Here is a 20,282-nt window from a genome sequence, read left to right on the forward strand (position 1 = left end):
GTAAATTGAGACGCTCTGATATTATTGTAGCTTTTTTGTTAAAACTGTAAATGTATTTATCTAAGTTAGAAATACTTGGTTGTATGGTATGCTTAAATATGATATTTTAATTCTTGCAAATTTCGTATATATTATTATAGAATTAATGTTCTATCGACTTTTATATATTATAAAGTTGCGATTTCAAAAATGAAAAGAATATATATATATATATATATATATATATATATATATATATATATATATATATATATATATATATATATATATATATATATATATATATGACTTGGGTGCATTAGCTAAAATCGAAACTGGAATAAAAAATTATGAAAAAAATATATATATAGCCATAATCGAAACTGAAACTAAAATTTATGAAGAATTCTTGACAAAATTATTTATAAAAAAATAGATGCCTTAAGTGCCATCAGCTATAATCGAAAGCGAAACCAAAACTTATAAAGAACTCTTGGTATAATTATTTATTACAAGAAATGGAAGTACATAACAATTAAATTACTCCAATGTAAGCGTGACACAGAAAATAACATACACGCTATCATATTAATATATAGATGTCATGTATTTTTATATATTAATATATTGTTCATTTTATATATTAATATATTGTTCATTTTTATATATTAATATATTGTTCATTCTTATATATTAATATACTGTTCATTTTTATATATTAATATATTGTTCATTTTTATATATTAATATATTGTTCATTTTTATATATTAATATATTGTTCATTTTATATATTAATATATTATTTATTTTTATATATTAATATATGGTTCATTTTTATATATTAATATATTGTTCCTTTTTATATATTAATATATTGTTCATGTTTATATATTAATATATTGTTCATTCTTATATATTAATATACTGTTCATTTTTATATATTAATATATGGTTCATTCTTATATATTAATATACTGTTCATTTTTATATATTAATATATCGTTCATTTTTATATATTAATATATTGTTCATTTTTATATATTAATATATTGTTCATTTTTATATATTAATATATTGTTCATTTTTATATATTAATATATTGTTCATTTTTATATATTAATATATTGTTCATTTTTATATATTAATATATTGTTCATTTTATATATTAATATACTGTTCATTTTTATATATTAATATATTGTTCATTTTTATATATTAATATATCGTTCATTTTTATATATTAATATATTGTTCATTTTTATATATTAATATATTGTTCATTTTTATATATTAATATATTGTTCATTTTTATATATTAATATATCGTTCATTTTTATATATTAATATATTGTTCATTTTTATATATTAATATATTGTTCATTTTTATATATTAATATATTGTTCATTTTTATATATTAATATATTGTTCATTTTTATATATTAATATATTGTTCATTTTTATATATTAATATATTGTTCATTTTTATATATTAATATATTGTTCATTCTTATATATTAATATACTGTTCATTTTTATATATTAATATATTGTTCATTTTTATATATTAATATATTGTTCATTTTTATATATTAATATATTGTTCATTTTTATATATTAATATATTGTTCATTTTTATATATTAATATATTGTTCATTTTTATATATTAATATATTGTTCATTTTTATATATTAATATATTGTTCATTCTTATATATTAATATACTGTTCATTTTTATATATTAATATATTGTTCATTTTTATATATTAATATATTGTTCATTTTTATATATTAATATATTGTTCATTTTTATATATTAATATATTGTTCATTTTTATATATTAATATATTGTTCATTTTTATATATTAATATATTGTTCATTTTATATATTAATATCTTATTTATTTTTATATATTAATGGTTTATCTTTTTTATTTTTATATGTTGACATCTTATTTATTTTTATGTATTGATATCTTATTTTTATATATTGGTATCTTATTTTTATATATTGATATCTTATTTATTTTTATATATTGATATTTTATTTATTTTTATATATTGATATCTTATTTTTTTATATATTGATATCTTATTTATTTTTATGTATTGATATCTTATTTTTATATATTGATATCTTATTTTTATATATTGATATCTTATTTATTTTTATATATTGATATTTTATTTATTTTTATATATTGATATCTTATTTTTTTATATATTGATATCTTATTTATTTTTATGTATTGATATCTTATTTTTATATATTGATATCTTATTTTTATATATTGATATCTTATTTTTATATACTGATATCTTATTTTTATATATTGATATCTTATTTATTTTTATATATTAATATCCCTGATAGTAGCCACGTACATCTAAGTGGCACCATGCCTTGTCTGAGGTGAAAATATAATAAAAAAAAATTTAATTTTAAAATTTCCATGATCGATGAGAAACTAAAACTTATGAAGAACTCTTAGAATGCAAGAATTAAAATATCATATTTAAGCGTACTTTACTACCGGGCTATGCTGGGCGTTTATGCTAGCTTTGATAAATACTTTTGTAGTTTTAACAAAAGAGCTACAATAATATCAGAGCGTCTCTATTTACGCTGAACATCTACAGAATGCCAACATCAATATATTACATATGAATGAGTCCCTGTGGAATTTAAAAAAAAAAAAAAATAATATATATATATATATATATATATATATATATCACTCCAGCCGTAATCGAAACCGAAACCAAAACTTATGAAGAATTTTTGATAAAATTATTTAAAAAAAAAAATAGACCTCGGGAGTCCCATCATTTATAATCGAAACCGAAACCAAAACTTATGAAGAATTCTTGGTAAAATTATTTATGACAAGAAATGGAAGTACATAACAATTAAGCGACCCGGATGTAAGCGTGACACAGAAAATAACATACACGCTATCGTATTAATATATAGATAATTTCCATGACTGATAAGTAGGGTTATGAGAACAGCATATACTTTTCATTGTCATGACTCTCGAGTATATATCTGACACAGTTAATCAGCCAATAACCACATCACTCTATATAAAAGCGTATAAAATAACAGATACACACTCGAGAGTCAAAATAATGAAAAGAATATGCTGTTGTCATAGTCCTAGTCATGACTAGGGCTATGACAGCAGTATATTGTTTCATTGTTTTGACTCTCGAGTATATATCCGACACAATTAGACACAGTTAATCAACCGAGAACCACTCAATATAAAAGCATATAAGATATCAACGCTTACACACTCGAGAGTTAAAACAATGAAAAGAATATGCTGTTGTCCTAGCCTTAATCATGACTAGGGCTATGATAGCAGTATATTCTTTCATTGTTTTGACTCTCGAGTATATATCCGACACAATTAGACACAGTTAATCAACCGAGAACCACTCAATATAAAAGCATATAAGATATCAACGCTTACACACTCGAGAGTTAAAACAATGAAAAGAATATGCTGTTGTCCTAGCCTTAATCATGACTAGGGCTATGATAGCAGTATATTCTTTCATTGTTTTGACTCTCGAGTATATATCCGACACAATTAGACACAGTTAATCAACCGAGAACCACTCAATATAAAAGCATATAAGATATCAACGCTTACACACTCGAGAGTTAAAACAATGAAAAGAATATGCTGTTGTCCTAGCCTTAATCATGACTAGGGCTATGACAGCAGTATATTCTTTCATTGTTTTGACTCTCGAGTATATATCCGACACAATTAGACACAGTTAATCAACCGAGAACCACTCAATATAAAAGCATATAAGATATCAACGCTTACACACTCGAGAGTTAAAACAATGAAAAGAATATGCTGTTGTCCTAGCCTTAATCATGACTAGGGCTATGATAGCAGTATATTCTTTCATTGTTTTGACTCTCGAGTATATATCCGACACAATTAGACACAGTTAATCAACCGAGAACCACTCAATATAAAAGCATATAAGATATCAACGCTTACTCGAGAGTTAAAACAATGAAAAGAATATGCTGTTGTCCTAGCCTTACTGATGAGACCAAAAGATGCTTTCATAAGTATCCATCCAACAACTTACCTGTGCAGTCGTTTGCATTTGTTGCACCTTTTATTTGTGTGCTCTTTCCATCTAAGCAAGGTTTGCAGAAAAATTGACCTTCCAAGTCCTGGTAACTGATAACATCGCATTTCTCACAGTCATTTTTTTGCATATCGAAGAATTCGCCCGGCGGACACTTCTCTGCAAGAAGAGAAAAAAATATTTTTTTATTGTTTAAAATTATTGTCTAACTGGCGTTTCTACACTATCGGGACGAGATTTCGGAAATCATAAAACTGAATCTCACATGAAAACTATGGTATCTATGTATTTCTGTTGTGTTTTTAATATTATTATATCCAAAAAGCAAGAAAATCGATAAGGTAGAAAATTATTTATTAAAAAAAATTAAAAAAATAGAATTCGAAGAAAACAATCGTAAAACACGGGAGATTTCAAAAGGGAGGTAATTTTCCGTTTTGATTTAAACAAGATCGCAGCAATTTTCACCTGCTACCACGATTAAATTTTTTTTTTTTTTTTTTAAATAATTCAGTAATATTGAGGTAATTCCGACTGCATAATTTGGAAACTACCATTGTTACTTATTAGAACTGGCAAAAAAAAAAAAAATCAGTTGAAACCATTGTTTTTTATCTGAAAACTCTATTTATCGACTACAAAATCTCGTCCCAATAGTGTAGAAGCGCCGTCTAACTTTCAAGATTATCTATTTTTGGCTGTATAATATTTGCTTAAGGAGTGGGAGGGGAACTTGTTCCAAAACAAGGTTCCCTTGCAAGGTGTTGAAAAAGAGAAGGTGTATTCTTAAAATATCCACATTCAATCTGTAGCGTTTCCCATTTTGTTTTTCCAATTTTCTTATCCTTTTGTTTTCGTTGGAGACATTCATACACTATTTCAACTGAGAGATCTTTTTCAGATTCTAATCATCTTGTAAGTGCAGTTGTTTGCACAGGATGTCCAAAAAGTCACTGAAGAGTTTGGAACTGAAATAGATTCTTTATTTTTGATATCTTTCTGTAATGTTAACACAATCTGACAAAGACGTTGTGAATTTATAAAAAAAAAAAAATGCAAAATTCAAACAATCATTATTTATGAAAAATAATGTCTTTTAAATGTTGCCCTTTTTTAGCTTTGCATATTTGTGCTCTTTCTAAAACGTTATAAATGCAGAATCTGTGGATTGCGATTTGACTCCCTTATTTCGTATGTTCCTGATGTTTTCCTTTAATTCTTGCAGGGTTTAGGGTTTGTTAACATGGGCTCTTTCTTTAATATATCCCCACAAGAAAAGTCGGGGCTAGTCAAGTCTGGGGAACGTGGTGGCTATTTGACATTGCCATAGTGAGAAATAATGTAGTCGCCAAAATGATCCCTGATTTTTGTAAAACAATTTCACAATTTGCGTACGTTGTTTAATGCTATACTTATCGATGATTAATTTGCAAAATATTATCTTTAAAATATCTGAAATAGAAAAAAAAAAACAATCATGAATGGTGAAATGACAAAGATTTTAAACTCCTCAGTGATTTTTTGGACACCCTGTATCTCACTTGCACTTGGTTACAGAGAAATCTTTAAAATATATGTTACACTCTTTCCCCGGGCAACGCCAGGTAACTTTTCTAGTTAAATATAAAAAAGAGTTCTCTTCTTCTTCTTCTTCTTCTTCTTCTTCTTCTTCACTCCATATAGTTTTGCTTGCTCTCAGTCCTGTACCTCATATTATCATTTTTTTTTTCTTTTAGATTTCTATAATTTTTAAGTTATGATTAAAATAAAGTAAAACGTTCATATGATTTGGATTATTGCTTTTATCTAAGTGTTATTTTCATAACGTTTTGGCCGATGTAACCTTCGATCTTCTTCAGGGATATTTTGTCGAACTCGAGAATCTGCACAGAATTTTGAATGGAACACTTTTATTTAATCCGGGGGGGGGGGGTGTTAGCTCTCGTTCCATTAAATATGATAGGATAGAAGTCCTCAGTAATATGCAATTGTATTTTTGAGGTTCGCTCACACTGAAGATTGAACCTTCAACCTACAGATGTGTTTGACTTTTTAATTTTACCAAGTACTTTAACCGCTATACCATGGGTTCTTGCTTTAAAGATTATGAAGTTTTATTGAAGTCTTAAATATTCTAATGATAAGTTTGCTTCGTTTGAAATAAAAATGCCTAATCATTTGAACATTTTAGTAAAGACAAAAGACAAAATAGGATTTGAATGAGATTAACATTCATCATTAAAATTCATCATTAAAATTCATCATTAACATTCATCATTAAAATTCATCATTAAAATTCATCATTAACATTCATCATTAAAATTCATCATGAAAATTCATCATGAAAATTCATCATTGAAATTTATGCTCAAAATTAATGTTTAAAATTCATCATTGAAAGTCATCATTAACATTCATCATTAACATTCATCATTAAAATTCACCATTAAAATTCATCATTAAAATTCATCATTAACATTCATCATTAACATTCATCATTAAAATTCATCATTAAAATTCATCATTAAAATTCATCATTAACATTCATCATTAAAATTCATCATTAAAATTCATCATTAACATTCATCATTAAAATTCATCATGAAAATTCCTCATTAAAATTCATCATTGAAATTTATGCTCAAAATTAATGTTTAAAATTCATCATTGAAAGTCATCATTAACATTCATCATTAACATTCATCATTAAAATTCACCATTAAAATTCATCATTAAAATTCATCATTGGAATTTATCCTCAAAATTCATGTTTAAAATTCATCATGAAAATTCATCATTGAAATTTATCCTCAAAATTCATGTTTAAAATTCATCATTAAAATTCATCATTAAAATTTATCCTTAAAACGCATCATTAAAATTCATCATTAAAATTTATCCTTAAAATTTTATCATTAAAATTTATCCTTAAAATTCACCCTTAAAATTTATCATTATAATTTATCCTAAAAATCATTTAGCTAAGAATCAAAAAGCAAAATGCAAAAAATAATTTTATGCAGGCATTACAAATGTGTTTTTTTTAATATTAATAAATGAAGAATTATTTAGAGTAAAAATCTACTTAGATTTAGCTACAATCTATTTAGATTTAGCTATTTAAATCTATTTAAATATAGCTAAAATTTATTTAGATTTAGCTACAATCTATTTAGATTTAGCTATTTAAATCTATTTAAATATAGCTAAAATTTATTTAGATTTAGCTACAATCTATTTAGATTTAGCTATTTAAATCTATTTAAATATAGCTAAAATTTATTTAGATTTAGCTACAATCTATTTAGATTTAGCTATTTAAATCTATTTAAATATAGCTAAAATTTATTTAGATTTAGCTACAATCTATTTAGATTTAGCTATTTAAATCTATTTAAATATAGCTAAAATTTATTTAGATTTAGCTAGAAAACTACTGACATTCTACTGACAATCTATTATGATTTAGCTAGAAAACTACTGACACCTGAAAGTATCCTGTACCTCTATAAGGCCACCATTCGCCCATGTATGGAGTATTGTTGCCACATTTGGGCTGGTGCATCTGCTGCTAGTCTCTCGCTCCTAGACAAGGTTCAAAAGAGAGTCGCCAATCTGATAGGCCCTGAATCGGCATCTAAGCTTCAGCCTCTGTCCCGTCGACGAAATATTGCATCCCTCTGCCTTTTCTACAAGTATTTTAATGGTGAATACTCTGACGAACTGCAGACACTTGTGCCCCCACAACGTAGACACCCTCAACAAACCCGACAGGCAGCTAAATCCCACCCCCACACAGAAGAGATCCCTAGATGTAAAAGATATTTCTACTCCAGTAGTTTCTTCCCCAGAACCGCTAGACTCTGGAATTCCATTCCAGGTCCCTGCTTCCCTAACTGTACTGACATGCAGAAGTTCAAGTGTAATGTGAACCGACATCTTGCTGCCCAAATCCCAACATAGTGCCCCAGTAGTTGTTTCCCCTGATAGTAGCCCCCTACACCAAAGTGGCAATGTGCCTTGTTTGGGGTGAAAATGTAATAAAAAAAATAAATAAAAAAAAAACTATTTAAATGTATTTAGATTTAGCTACAATCTATTTAGATTTAGCTATTAAAATCTATTTAGATTTAGCTATTAAAATCTATTTAGATTTAGCTATTAAAATCTATTTAAATCACACAGACGTAGCTGGTAGCGCAACTCATAGCTTCTCTATATCTCATTCCCTATCTCAGTTGGTTACATTTCCGACACGTTTCCCAGACCAGCACGATCAACATGCCTCACTTCTAGATCTCTTTCTGACAACGGTTCCCAATGACTGTACAACAAATGCCCACAGCCCACTCGGGAATGCTGATCACGCTGTGATAATGGTAGAAATCAGCCTAAATTCTCACCCTAAAACTGGAGACCCACTTCTCAAAACAACTAGGTATTACAAAAAGGCTGATTGGGAAGCCATCAGGGAGCTCATCAGAGATGCCCCATGGCAAAATATCTTTACTCTTCCAGCGGAACAGTGTGCAAATGAGACAACTGAATGGTTCAAAACTGCTATTGAAGCACATGTTCCCACACGGAAATTCTATAGCAAGCCCCACTCTCCCCAATGGTTTTCTTCTGCTTGTGCAGCTGCCATTTGTCAAAGGCAGCATGCGTTCCGCAGATTCAACCGACATAAGTCCAGCTCAAATAAACAGAAGTTTATAGAAGCTAGAAATAATTGTAAGAGAGTGATAGACACAGCTAAGACAGATTACTCTGAAACCACCAGAAAGCGCATCGAAGCACAGAAATTAGGAACCCGGGATTTTTGGAAAATCTACAACAGCGTAGTTAATAATGGACAGTCAATTATTCCCCCACTAACAAACAATCATGAGGTTGCTAGCACGGCAACTGACAAGGCTAATCTGCTTGCCAGTCGGTTTGCCTCAAACTCCACACTGAACTCGGTACACCACTCACTCCCTGATTTTCCTCTGCGAACAGACGCCACACTTGACGATTTGGAAATCACCCCTTCTCAGGTACATGCTATTATAAAAAACCTAGACACCTCAAAAGCATGTGGACCAGATCTCATCCCGGCTGTGCTATTAAAAAAATGCTCTGCCGAGGTTGCTCCAGTTCTGTCCAAACTAATAAATGCCTTAACGAATCTTGTTTTCCCGACTGCTGGAAAACCGCCTCTGTGGTACCAGTCTTCAAGAATTCTGGTGAAAGAACTGACCCACTAAATTATCGCCCCATTAGCCTCCTCCCGCTTTTCGCCAAAATATTTGAGTCCTTAGTTAATCAAGCCCTAGTCCAGCACCTAACAGCTGCTAAACTCCTGACTGACAAACAATATGGATTCAGGCAAGCCCGTTCAACAGCAGATATCTTAACTGTAGTTTCTGAACGTATATACCGTTCATTGGATAAAACAGGGGAGGGTAGAGCGGTGGCCCTTGATATATCTAAGGCTTTTGACAGGGTATGGCACGATGGTCTTCTAAGGAAAATTAGATCATATGGAATCACTGGAAGAATTCATAATGTAATTAAATCCTTCTTAAGTAATAGAAAAATCAAAGTTGTCCTCGACGGACATACATCCAAACAATATGACATAAATGCAGGAGTACCTCAGGGGTCTATCCTTGGACCTCTATTATTCCTGATATTCATAAACGACCTCCCTGATAATATTGTTTCGGAGATGGGTATATTTGCCGATGACACCACTCTCTATAACAGATATGAGGGGAAAACAAATGAACGCATATCCAAGGAAATGGCAGAAACACTAGAGGACGACCTCCAATCTGTAGTGGAATGGAGACAAAAATGGTTGGTCACATTCAATGCTGCTAAGACTAAGCTTGTTTCCTTCAATAACTACAAGAAACCTTCTCTACCACCAATAGCAATGGCCAAGAACACATTGCCTGAAAGTACTTCTTTTAAACTCCTTGGCCTAACGTTTACAGGGAATATGAACTGGAATAGATACATTGAGAGCATTGCCAAGGCTGCTGCAAGGAAGGTTGGCTCCCTCTACCGTGCTAGAAAACTACTTACGCCTGCCAGTATCCTATACCTCTATAAGGCAACCATTCGCCCATGTATGGAGTACTGTTGTCACATCTGGGCTGGTGCATCTGCTGTTTGTCTCTCGCTCCTGGACAGGGTTCAAAAAAGAGTCGCCAACCTGATAGGTCCTGAACTGTCATCTAGGCTTCAACCTCTGTCCCATCGACGAGATGTTGCATCCCTCTGCCTGTTCTACAAATACTTTAATGGTGAATGCTCTGACGAACTGCAAACACTTGTACCTCCCCGACGTAACTACCTCCGACAAACCCGACAAGCTACTAAGTCTCATCCCTTTACAGTGGAGATCCCTAGGTGCAAGAAAGCCTTTTACTCCAATAGTTTCTTCCCCAGAACTGCGGGTCTTTGGAACTCCCTTCCGGGATTCTGCTTTCCCAACTGCAATGATATGCAGAAGTTCAAGTGTAATGTTAACAAACATCTTTCTACTCTTCTCCCTTCATAATGACCCCGCTAATTAATTCCCTAATAGTAGCCCCCTGCTTCAAAGTGGCACTGTGCCTTGTTTGGGGTGAAAATTGAATAAAAAAAAAAAAAAATTAAAAAAATTTAGATTTAGCTACAATCTATTTAGATTACAAATGTTTTTTTAATATGAATAAATGAAGAATTATTTGGAGTTGAAATCTATTTAGTACAAAAATTTCTATTCTAATAGTTTCTTCCCCAGAACTGTTAGACTTTGGAACTCCCTTCTGTGATTCTGCTTTCCCAAATGTACTGACATGCAGAAGTTCAAGTGTAATGTGAACAGGCATCTTGCTGCTTATCTCCCTTTATATTATCCCTGGTACTTATGACCTCGATAGTATCCCTCTACTTAAAAATGTCACTGTGCCTTGTTTGAGGTGAAAATTGAATTAAAAAAAACACAATTTTATTATAAAGGTCGTTTATAAATATCCGGATAAAATTGTGTCTAAAACATATTTTCTCAGGATACCATGTTTTAAAATCGGTATGAGGAGGAAAAAAATGTACACACATTCAAAGCAATGGCAGAAACCACGTTTATAAATATCTAGAATCATAAAAGTCCAACAAAAAAAATCATTTAAACAATAATTCATATACACTTACTTTTACAGTCATTGATATTCATATGACCAGTGCCCAAGGTGGTTGTGTCCGCTGGACAAGGAGCACAGCTGGTTTGAGCCACATTTTCTTGGTATGTTCCGACTGGACACAGTTCACACTGACTACTGCTATGCAAATACGTTCCAGGAGTACATTCAACTGAAAAATACAACATTTAAACTTTTGTATTGATGAAATTGTAGTAGTACTTCTCGTATGTGTATGGGTGTTTCTCGTAATTATGTCCCTTATACATTTTTATATGTTAATAGTTTATTTTTATATATTAATTGTTTATTTTTATATATTAATTATTTATTTTTATATATTAATATCTTTTTTATATGTTAATATCTTATTTAATTTTATATGTTAATATCTTTTTTAATTTTTATTTGTTAATATCTTTTTATTTTTATATGTTAATATCTTTTTATTTTTATATGTTAATATCTTTTTTTATTTTTATATGTTAATATCTTATTTATTTTTATATGTTAATATCTGTTTTAATTTTTATATATTAATATCTTTTTTATTTTTATATGTTAATATCTTTTTATTTTTATATGTTAATATCTTTTTTTATTTTTATATGTAAATATCTTATTTATTTTTATATGTTAATATCCTTTTAATTTTTATATGTTAATATCTTTTTTAATTTTAATATATTAATATCTTTTTTATTTTTATATGTTAATATCTTTTTATTTTTATATGTTAATATCTTTTTTATTTTTATATGTTAATATCTTTTTTATTTTTATATTTTAATATCTTTTTATTTTTATGTTTATATCTTTTTTTATTTTTATATGTTAATATCTTTTTATTTTTATATGTTAATATCTTTTTATTTTTATATGTTAATATCTTTGTTATTTTTATATGTTAATATCTTTTTTATTTTTATATGTTAATATCTTTTTATTTTTATATGTTAATATCTTATTTATTTTTATATGTTAATATCTTTTTTTATTTTAATATGTTAATATCCTTTTATTTTTATATGTTAATATCTTTTTTTATTTTTATATGTTAATATCTTTTTTATTTTTATATGTTAATATCTTATTTATTTTTATATGTTAAAATCTTATTTATTTTTATATGTTAATATCTTTTTTTATTTTTATATGTTAATATCTTTTTTATTTTTATATGTTAATATCTTTTTATTTTTATGTTTATATCTTTTTTATTTTTATATGTTAATCTCTTTTTTATTTTTATATGTTAATATCTTTTTATTTTTATATGTGAATATCTTTTTATTTTTATATGTTAATATCTTTTTATTTTTATATGTTAATATCTTTTTATTTTTATATGTTAATATCTTTTTATTTTTATATGACAATATCTTTTTTATTTTTATATGTTAATATCTTTTTTATTTTTATATGTTAATATCTCTTTATTTTTATATGTTAATATCTTTTTATTTTTATATGTTAATATTTTTTTAAATTTTTATATGTTAATATCTTTGTTATTTGTATATGTTAATATCTTTTTTTATTTTTATATGTTAATATCTTTTTTTATTTTTATATGTTAATATCTTTTTATTTTTATATGTTAATATCTTTTTTATTTTTATATGTTAATATCTTTTTTGTTTTTATATGTTAATATCTTTTTTTATTTTTATATGTTAATATCTTTCTTATTTTTATATGTTAATATCTTTTTATTTTTATATGTTAATATCTTTTTTAATTTTTATATGTTCATATCTTATCTATTTTTATATGTTAATATCTTTTTATTTTTATATGTTAATATCTTTGTTATTTTTATATTACAATATCTTTTTTATTTTTATATGTTAATATCTTTTTTATTCTTATATGTTAATATCTTTGTTATTTTTATATGTTAATATCTTTTTTATTTTTATATGACAATATCTTTTTTTTTATATGTTAATATCTTTTTATTTTTATATGTTAATATCTTTTTTATTTTTATATGTTAATATCTTTTTTATTTGTATATGTTAATATCTTTTTATTTGTATATGTTAATATATTTGTTATTGTTATATGTTAATATCTTTGTTATTTTTATATGTTAATATCTTTTTTATTCTTATATGTTAATATCTTTGTTATTTTTATATGTTAATATCTTTTTTTATTTTAATATGTTAATATCTTTGTTATTTTTATATGTTAATATCTTTTTTATTTTTGTATGTTAATATCTTTTTTATTTTTATATGTTAATATCTTTTTATTTTTATGTTTATATCTTTTTTTATTTTTATATGTTAATATCTTTTTTATTTTTATATGTTAATATCTTTTTATTTTTATGTGTTAATATCTTTTTTAATTTTTATATATTAATATCTTTTTTATTTTTATATGTTAATATCTTTTTTTATTTTTATGTTAATATCTTTTTTATTTTTATGTTAATATCTTTTTATTTTTATATGTTAGTATATTTTTTTTTTATATGTTAATCTTTTTATTTTCATATATTAATATCTTTTTATTTTATATATTGATATTTTATTTCTTTTTATGTATTGATGTCTTATTTATTTAATATATTGATATCTTATTTATTTTTATATGTTAATATCTTTTTTATTTTTATATGTTAATATCTTTTTTATTTTTATGTTTATATCTTTTTTTGTTTTTATATGTTAATATCTTTTTTATTTTTATATGTTAATATCTTTTTTATTTTAATATGTTAATATCTTGTTTATTTTTATATGTTAATATCTTTTTATTTTTATGTTTATATCTTTTTGTTTTTTATATGTTAATATCTTTGTTATTTTTATATGTTAATATCTTTTTTATTTTTATATGTTAATATCTTTTTATTTTTATGTTTATATTTTTTTTTATTTTTATATGTTAATATCTTTTTTATTTTTATATTTTAATATCTTTTTATTTTTATGTGTTAATATCTTTTTTAATTTTTATATATTAATATCTTTTTTTATTTTTATATGTTAATATCTTTTTTTATTTTTATTTTAATATCTTTTTTATTTTTATGTTAATATCTGTTTTATTTTTGTATGTTAATCTTTTTATTTTCATATATTAATATCCTTTTATTTTATATATTGATATTTTATTTCTTTTTATATATTGAATTGTTATTTATTTAATATATTGATATCTTATTTATTTTTATATGTTAATATCTTTTGTATTTTTATATGTTAATATCTTTTTTATTTTTATGTTTATATCTTTTTTTATTTTTATATGTTAATATCTTTTTTGTTTTTATATGTTAATATCTTTTTATTTTTATATGACAATATCTTTTTTATTTTTATATGTTCATATCTTTTTATTTTTATATGTTAATATCTTTTTATTTTTATATGTTAATATCTTTTTATTTTTTTATGTTAATATCTTTTTATTTTTATATGACAATATCTTTTTTATTTTTATATGTTAATATCTTTTTTATTTTTATATGTTAATATCTTTTTATTTTTATATGTTAATATCTTTTTATTTTTATATGTTAGTATTTTTTTTAATTTTTATATGTTAATATCTTTTTATTTTTATATGTTAATATCTGTTTTATTTTTATATGTTAATATCTTTTTTTATTTTTATATGTTAATATCTTTTTATTTTTATATGTTAATATCTTTTTTTTATTTTTATATGTTAATATCGTTTTATTTTTATATGTTAATATCTTTTTTATTTTTATATGTTAATATCTTTTTTGTTTTTATATGTTAATATCTTTTTTATTTTTATATGTTAATATCTTTTTTATTTTTGTATGTTAATATCTTTGTTATTTTTATATGTTAATATCTTTTTTATATTTATATGTTAATATCTTTTTATTTTTATTTTTATATCTTTTTTATTTTTATATGTTAATATCTTTTTTATTTTTATATGTTAATATCTTTTTATTTTTATATGTTAATATCTTTTTATTTTTATATGTTAATATATTTGTTATTTTTATATGCTAATATCTTTTTTTATTTTTATATGTTAATATCTTAGTTATTTTTATATGTTAATATCTTTTTTATTTTTATATGTTAATATCTTTTTATTTTTATATGTTAATATATTTTTATTTTTATATGTTAATATCTTTTTATTTTTATATGTTAATATCTTTTTATTTTTATATGTTAATATCTTTTTTTTATTTTTATATGTTAATATTTTTATTTTTATATGTTAATATATTTTTATTTTTATGTTTATATCTTTTTTTATTTTTATATGTTAATATCTTTTTATTGTTATATGTTAATATCTTTTTTATTTTTATATGTTAATCTTTTTATTTTTATATGTTAATATCTTTTTATTTTTATATGTTAATATCTTTTTATTTTTATATTTTAATATCTGTTTTAATTTTTATATGTTAATATCTTTGTTATTTTTATATGCTAATATCTTTTTTTATTTTTATATGTTAATATCTTAGTTATTTTTATATGTTAATATCTTAGTTATTTTTATATGTTAATATCTTTTTATTTTTGTATGTTAATATCTTTTTTATTTTTGTATGTTAATATCTTTTTATTTTTATATGTTAATATCTTTTTATTTTTATATGTTAATATCTTTTTATTTTTATATGTTAATATCTTTTTATTTTTATATGTTAATATCTTTTTATTTTTATATGACAATATCTTTTTTATTTTTATGTGTTAATATCTTTTTATTTTTATATGTTAATATCTTTTTATTTTTATATGTTAATATCTTTTTATTTTTATATGACAATATCTTTTTTATTTTTATATGTTAATATCTTTTTTATGTTTATATGTTAATATCTTTTTATTTTTATATGTTAATATCTTTTTATTTTTATATGTTAATATTTTTTTAAATTTTTGTATGTTAATATCTTTGTTATTTTTATATGTTAATATCTTTTTTTATTTTTATATGTTAATATCTGTTTTTATTTTTATATGTTAATATCTTTTTATTTTTATATGTTAATATCTTTTTTTATTTTTATATGTTAATATCGTTTTATTTTTATATGTTAATATCTTTGTTATTTTTATATATTAATATCTTTTTTGTTTTTATATGTTAATATCTTTTTTTATTTTTATATGTTAATATCTTTGTTATTTTTATATGTTAATATCTTTGTTATTTTTATATGTTAATATCTTTTTTATATTTATATGTTAATATCTTTTTATTTTTATTTTTATATCTTTTTTATTTTTGTATGTTAATATCTTTTTTATTTTTATATGTTAATATCTTTTTATTTTTATATGTTAATATCTTTTTATTTTTATATGTTAATATCTTTTTTAATTTTTATATGTTAATATCTTTGTTATTTTTATATGCTAATATCTTTTTTTATTTTTATATGTTAATATCTTAGTTATTTTTATATGTTAATATCTTTTTTATTTTTATATGTTAATATCTTTTTATTTTTATATGTTAATATATTTTTATTTTTATATGTTAATATATTTTTATTTTTATATGTTAATATCTTTTTATTTTTATATGTTAATATCTTTTTTATTTTTATATGTTAATATCTTTGTTATTTTTATATGTTAATATCTTTTTATTTTATATGTTAATATCTTTTTTTATTTTTATATGTTAATCTTTTTATTTTTATATGTAAATCTTTTTATTTTTATATGTTAATATCTTTTTATTTTTATATGTTAATATCTTTTTATTTTTATATGTTACTATCTTTTTATTTTTATATGTTAATATCTTTTTATTTTTATATGTGAATATATTTTTATTTTTATGTTTATATCTTTTTTTTTTTTTCTATGTTTATATCTTTTTATTTTTATATGTTAATATCTTTTTTTATTTTTATATGTTAATCTTTTTATTTTTATATGTTAATATCTTTTTATTTTTATATGTTAATATCTTTTTATTTTTATATGTTAATATCTTTTTTAATTTTTATATGTTAATATCTTTGTTATTTTTATATGCTAATATCTTTTTTTATTTTTATATGTTAATATCTTAGTTATTTTTATATGTTAATATCTTTTTATTTTTATATGTTAATATATTTTTATTTTTATATGTTAATATCTTTTTATTTTTATATGTTAATATCTTTTTATTTTTATATGTTAATGTCTTTTTTTATTTTTATATGTTAATCTTTTTATTCTGATATGTTAATATCTTTTTATTTTTATATGTTAATATCTTTTTATTTTTATATGTTAATATCTTTTTATTTTTATATGTTAATATCTTTTTATTTTTATATGACAATATCTTTTTTATTTTTATGTGTTAATATCTTTTTATTTTTATATGTTAATATCTTTTTATTTTTATATGTTAATATCTTTTTATTTTTATATGACAATATCTTTTTTATTTTTATATGTTAATATCTTTTTTATGTTTATATGTTAATATCTTTTTATTTTTATATGTTAATATCTTTTTATTTTTATATGTTAATATTTTTTTAAATTTTTGTATGTTAATATCTTTGTTATTTTTATATGTTAATATCTTTTTTTATTTTTATATGTTAATATCTGTTTTTATTTTTATATGTTAATATCTTTTTATTTTTATATGTTAATATCTTTTTTTATTTTTATATGTTAATATCGTTTTATTTTTATATGTTAATATCTTTGTTATTTTTATATATTAATATCTTTTTTGTTTTTATATGTTAATATCTTTTTTTATTTTTATATGTTAATATCTTTGTTATTTTTATATGTTAATATCTTTGTTATTTTTATATGTTAATATCTTTTTTATATTTATATGTTAATATCTTTTTATTTTTATTTTTATATCTTTTTTATTTTTGTATGTTAATATCTTTTTTATTTTTATATGTTAATATCTTTTTATTTTTATATGTTAATATCTTTTTATTTTTATATGTTAATATCTTTTTTAATTTTTATATGTTAATATCTTTGTTATTTTTATATGCTAATATCTTTTTTTATTTTTATATGTTAATATCTTAGTTATTTTTATATGTTAATATCTTTTTTATTTTTATATGTTAATATCTTTTTATTTTTATATGTTAATATATTTTTATTTTTATATGTTAATATATTTTTATTTTTATATGTTAATATCTTTTTATTTTTATATGTTAATATCTTTTTTATTTTTATATGTTAATATCTTTGTTATTTTTATATGTTAATATCTTTTTATTTTATATGTTAATATCTTTTTTTATTTTTATATGTTAATCTTTTTATTTTTATATGTAAATCTTTTTATTTTTATATGTTAATATCTTTTTATTTTTATATGTTAATATCTTTTTATTTTTATATGTTACTATCTTTTTATTTTTATATGTTAATATCTTTTTATTTTTATATGTGAATATATTTTTATTTTTATGTTTATATCTTTTTTTTTTTTTCTATGTTTATATCTTTTTATTTTTATATGTTAATATCTTTTTTTATTTTTATATGTTAATCTTTTTATTTTTATATGTTAATATCTTTTTATTTTTATATGTTAATATCTTTTTATTTTTATATGTTAATATCTTTTTTAATTTTTATATGTTAATATCTTTGTTATTTTTATATGCTAATATCTTTTTTTATTTTTATATGTTAATATCTTAGTTATTTTTATATGTTAATATCTTTTTATTTTTATATGTTAATATATTTTTATTTTTATATGTTAATATCTTTTTATTTTTATATGTTAATATCTTTTTATTTTTATATGTTAATGTCTTTTTTTATTTTTATATGTTAATCTTTTTATTCTGATATGTTAATATCTTTTTATTTTTATATGTTAATATCTTTTTATTTTTATATGTTAATATATTTTTATTTTTATGTTTATAACTTTTTTTATTTTTATATGTTAATATCTTTTTATTTTTACATGTTAATATCTTTGTTATTTTTATATGTTAATCTTTTTATTTTTATATGTTAATATCTTTTTATTTTTATATGTTAATATCTTTTTATTTTTATATGTTAATATCTTTTTTATTTTTATATGTTAATATCTTTTTATTTTTATATGTTAATATCTTTTTTTATTTTTATATGTTAATCTTTTTATTTTTATATGTTAATATCTTTTTATTTTTATATGTTAATATCTTTTCATTTTTATATGTTAATATATTTTTATTTTTATGTTTATATCTTTTTTTATTTTTATATGTTAATATCTTTGTTATTTTTATATGTTAATATCTTTGTTATTTTTATGTGCTAATATCTTATTTATTTTTATATGTTAATATCTTTTTATTTTTATATGTTAATATCTTTTTTGTTTTTATATGTTAATATCTTTTTATTTTTATATGTTAATATCTTTTTTTATTTTTATATGTTAATCTTTTTATTTTTATATATTAATATCTTTTTATTTTTATATGTTAATATCTTTTTATTTTTATATGTTAATATATTTTTATTTTTATGTTTATATCTTTTTTATTTTTATATGTTAATATCTTTGTTATTTTTATATGTTAATATCTTTGTTATTTTTATGTGCTAATATCTTATTTATTTTTATATGTTAATATCTTTTTATTTTTATATGTTAATATCTTTTTTATTTTTATATGTTAATATCTTTTTATTTTTATATGTTAATATCTTTTTTTATTTTTATATGTTAATCTTTTTATTTTTATATGTTAATATCTTTTTATTTTTATGTGTTAATATCTTTTTTATTTTTATGTTTATATCTTTTTTATTTTTATATGTCAATATCTTTTTATTTTTATACGTCAACATCTTTTTATTTTTATATTTTAATCTTTTTATTTTTATATATTAATATCTTTTTATTTTATATATTGATATCTTATTTATTTTTATGTTACTATTTATTTTTTGAAGTACAATAATTTAGAGTACCAAAAATAATTTTTTAAATCCTATTAAAAAAGAAATAGTAAAATGCGTAAGTCGACTAAG

At 21.1% G+C, this 20,282-nt stretch overlaps 1 protein-coding gene across 1 annotated transcript in view; it reads right to left on the reverse strand.

Moving 5' to 3' along the window:
* Nucleotides 1-20,282, reverse strand: part of LOC145297772 (uncharacterized) — a 482,067-nt gene that overhangs the window by 81,789 nt on the left and 379,996 nt on the right. Inside the window, exons 54-55 of the mRNA XM_080144017.1 lie at nucleotides 11,291-11,449; nucleotides 4,103-4,264 (exon numbers count right to left, since the gene is read on the reverse strand). Of these exons, the coding sequence (XP_080000143.1) occupies nucleotides 4,103-4,264; nucleotides 11,291-11,449 (321 nt within the window). The remainder of the gene's footprint in view (nucleotides 1-4,102; nucleotides 4,265-11,290; nucleotides 11,450-20,282) is intronic.

The sequence above is a fragment of the Euprymna scolopes genome, chromosome 18 (assembly GCF_053919585.1).
Source record: "Euprymna scolopes isolate OS-2025 chromosome 18, ASM5391958v1, whole genome shotgun sequence".
Taxonomy (NCBI): domain Eukaryota; kingdom Metazoa; phylum Mollusca; class Cephalopoda; order Sepiida; family Sepiolidae; genus Euprymna; species Euprymna scolopes.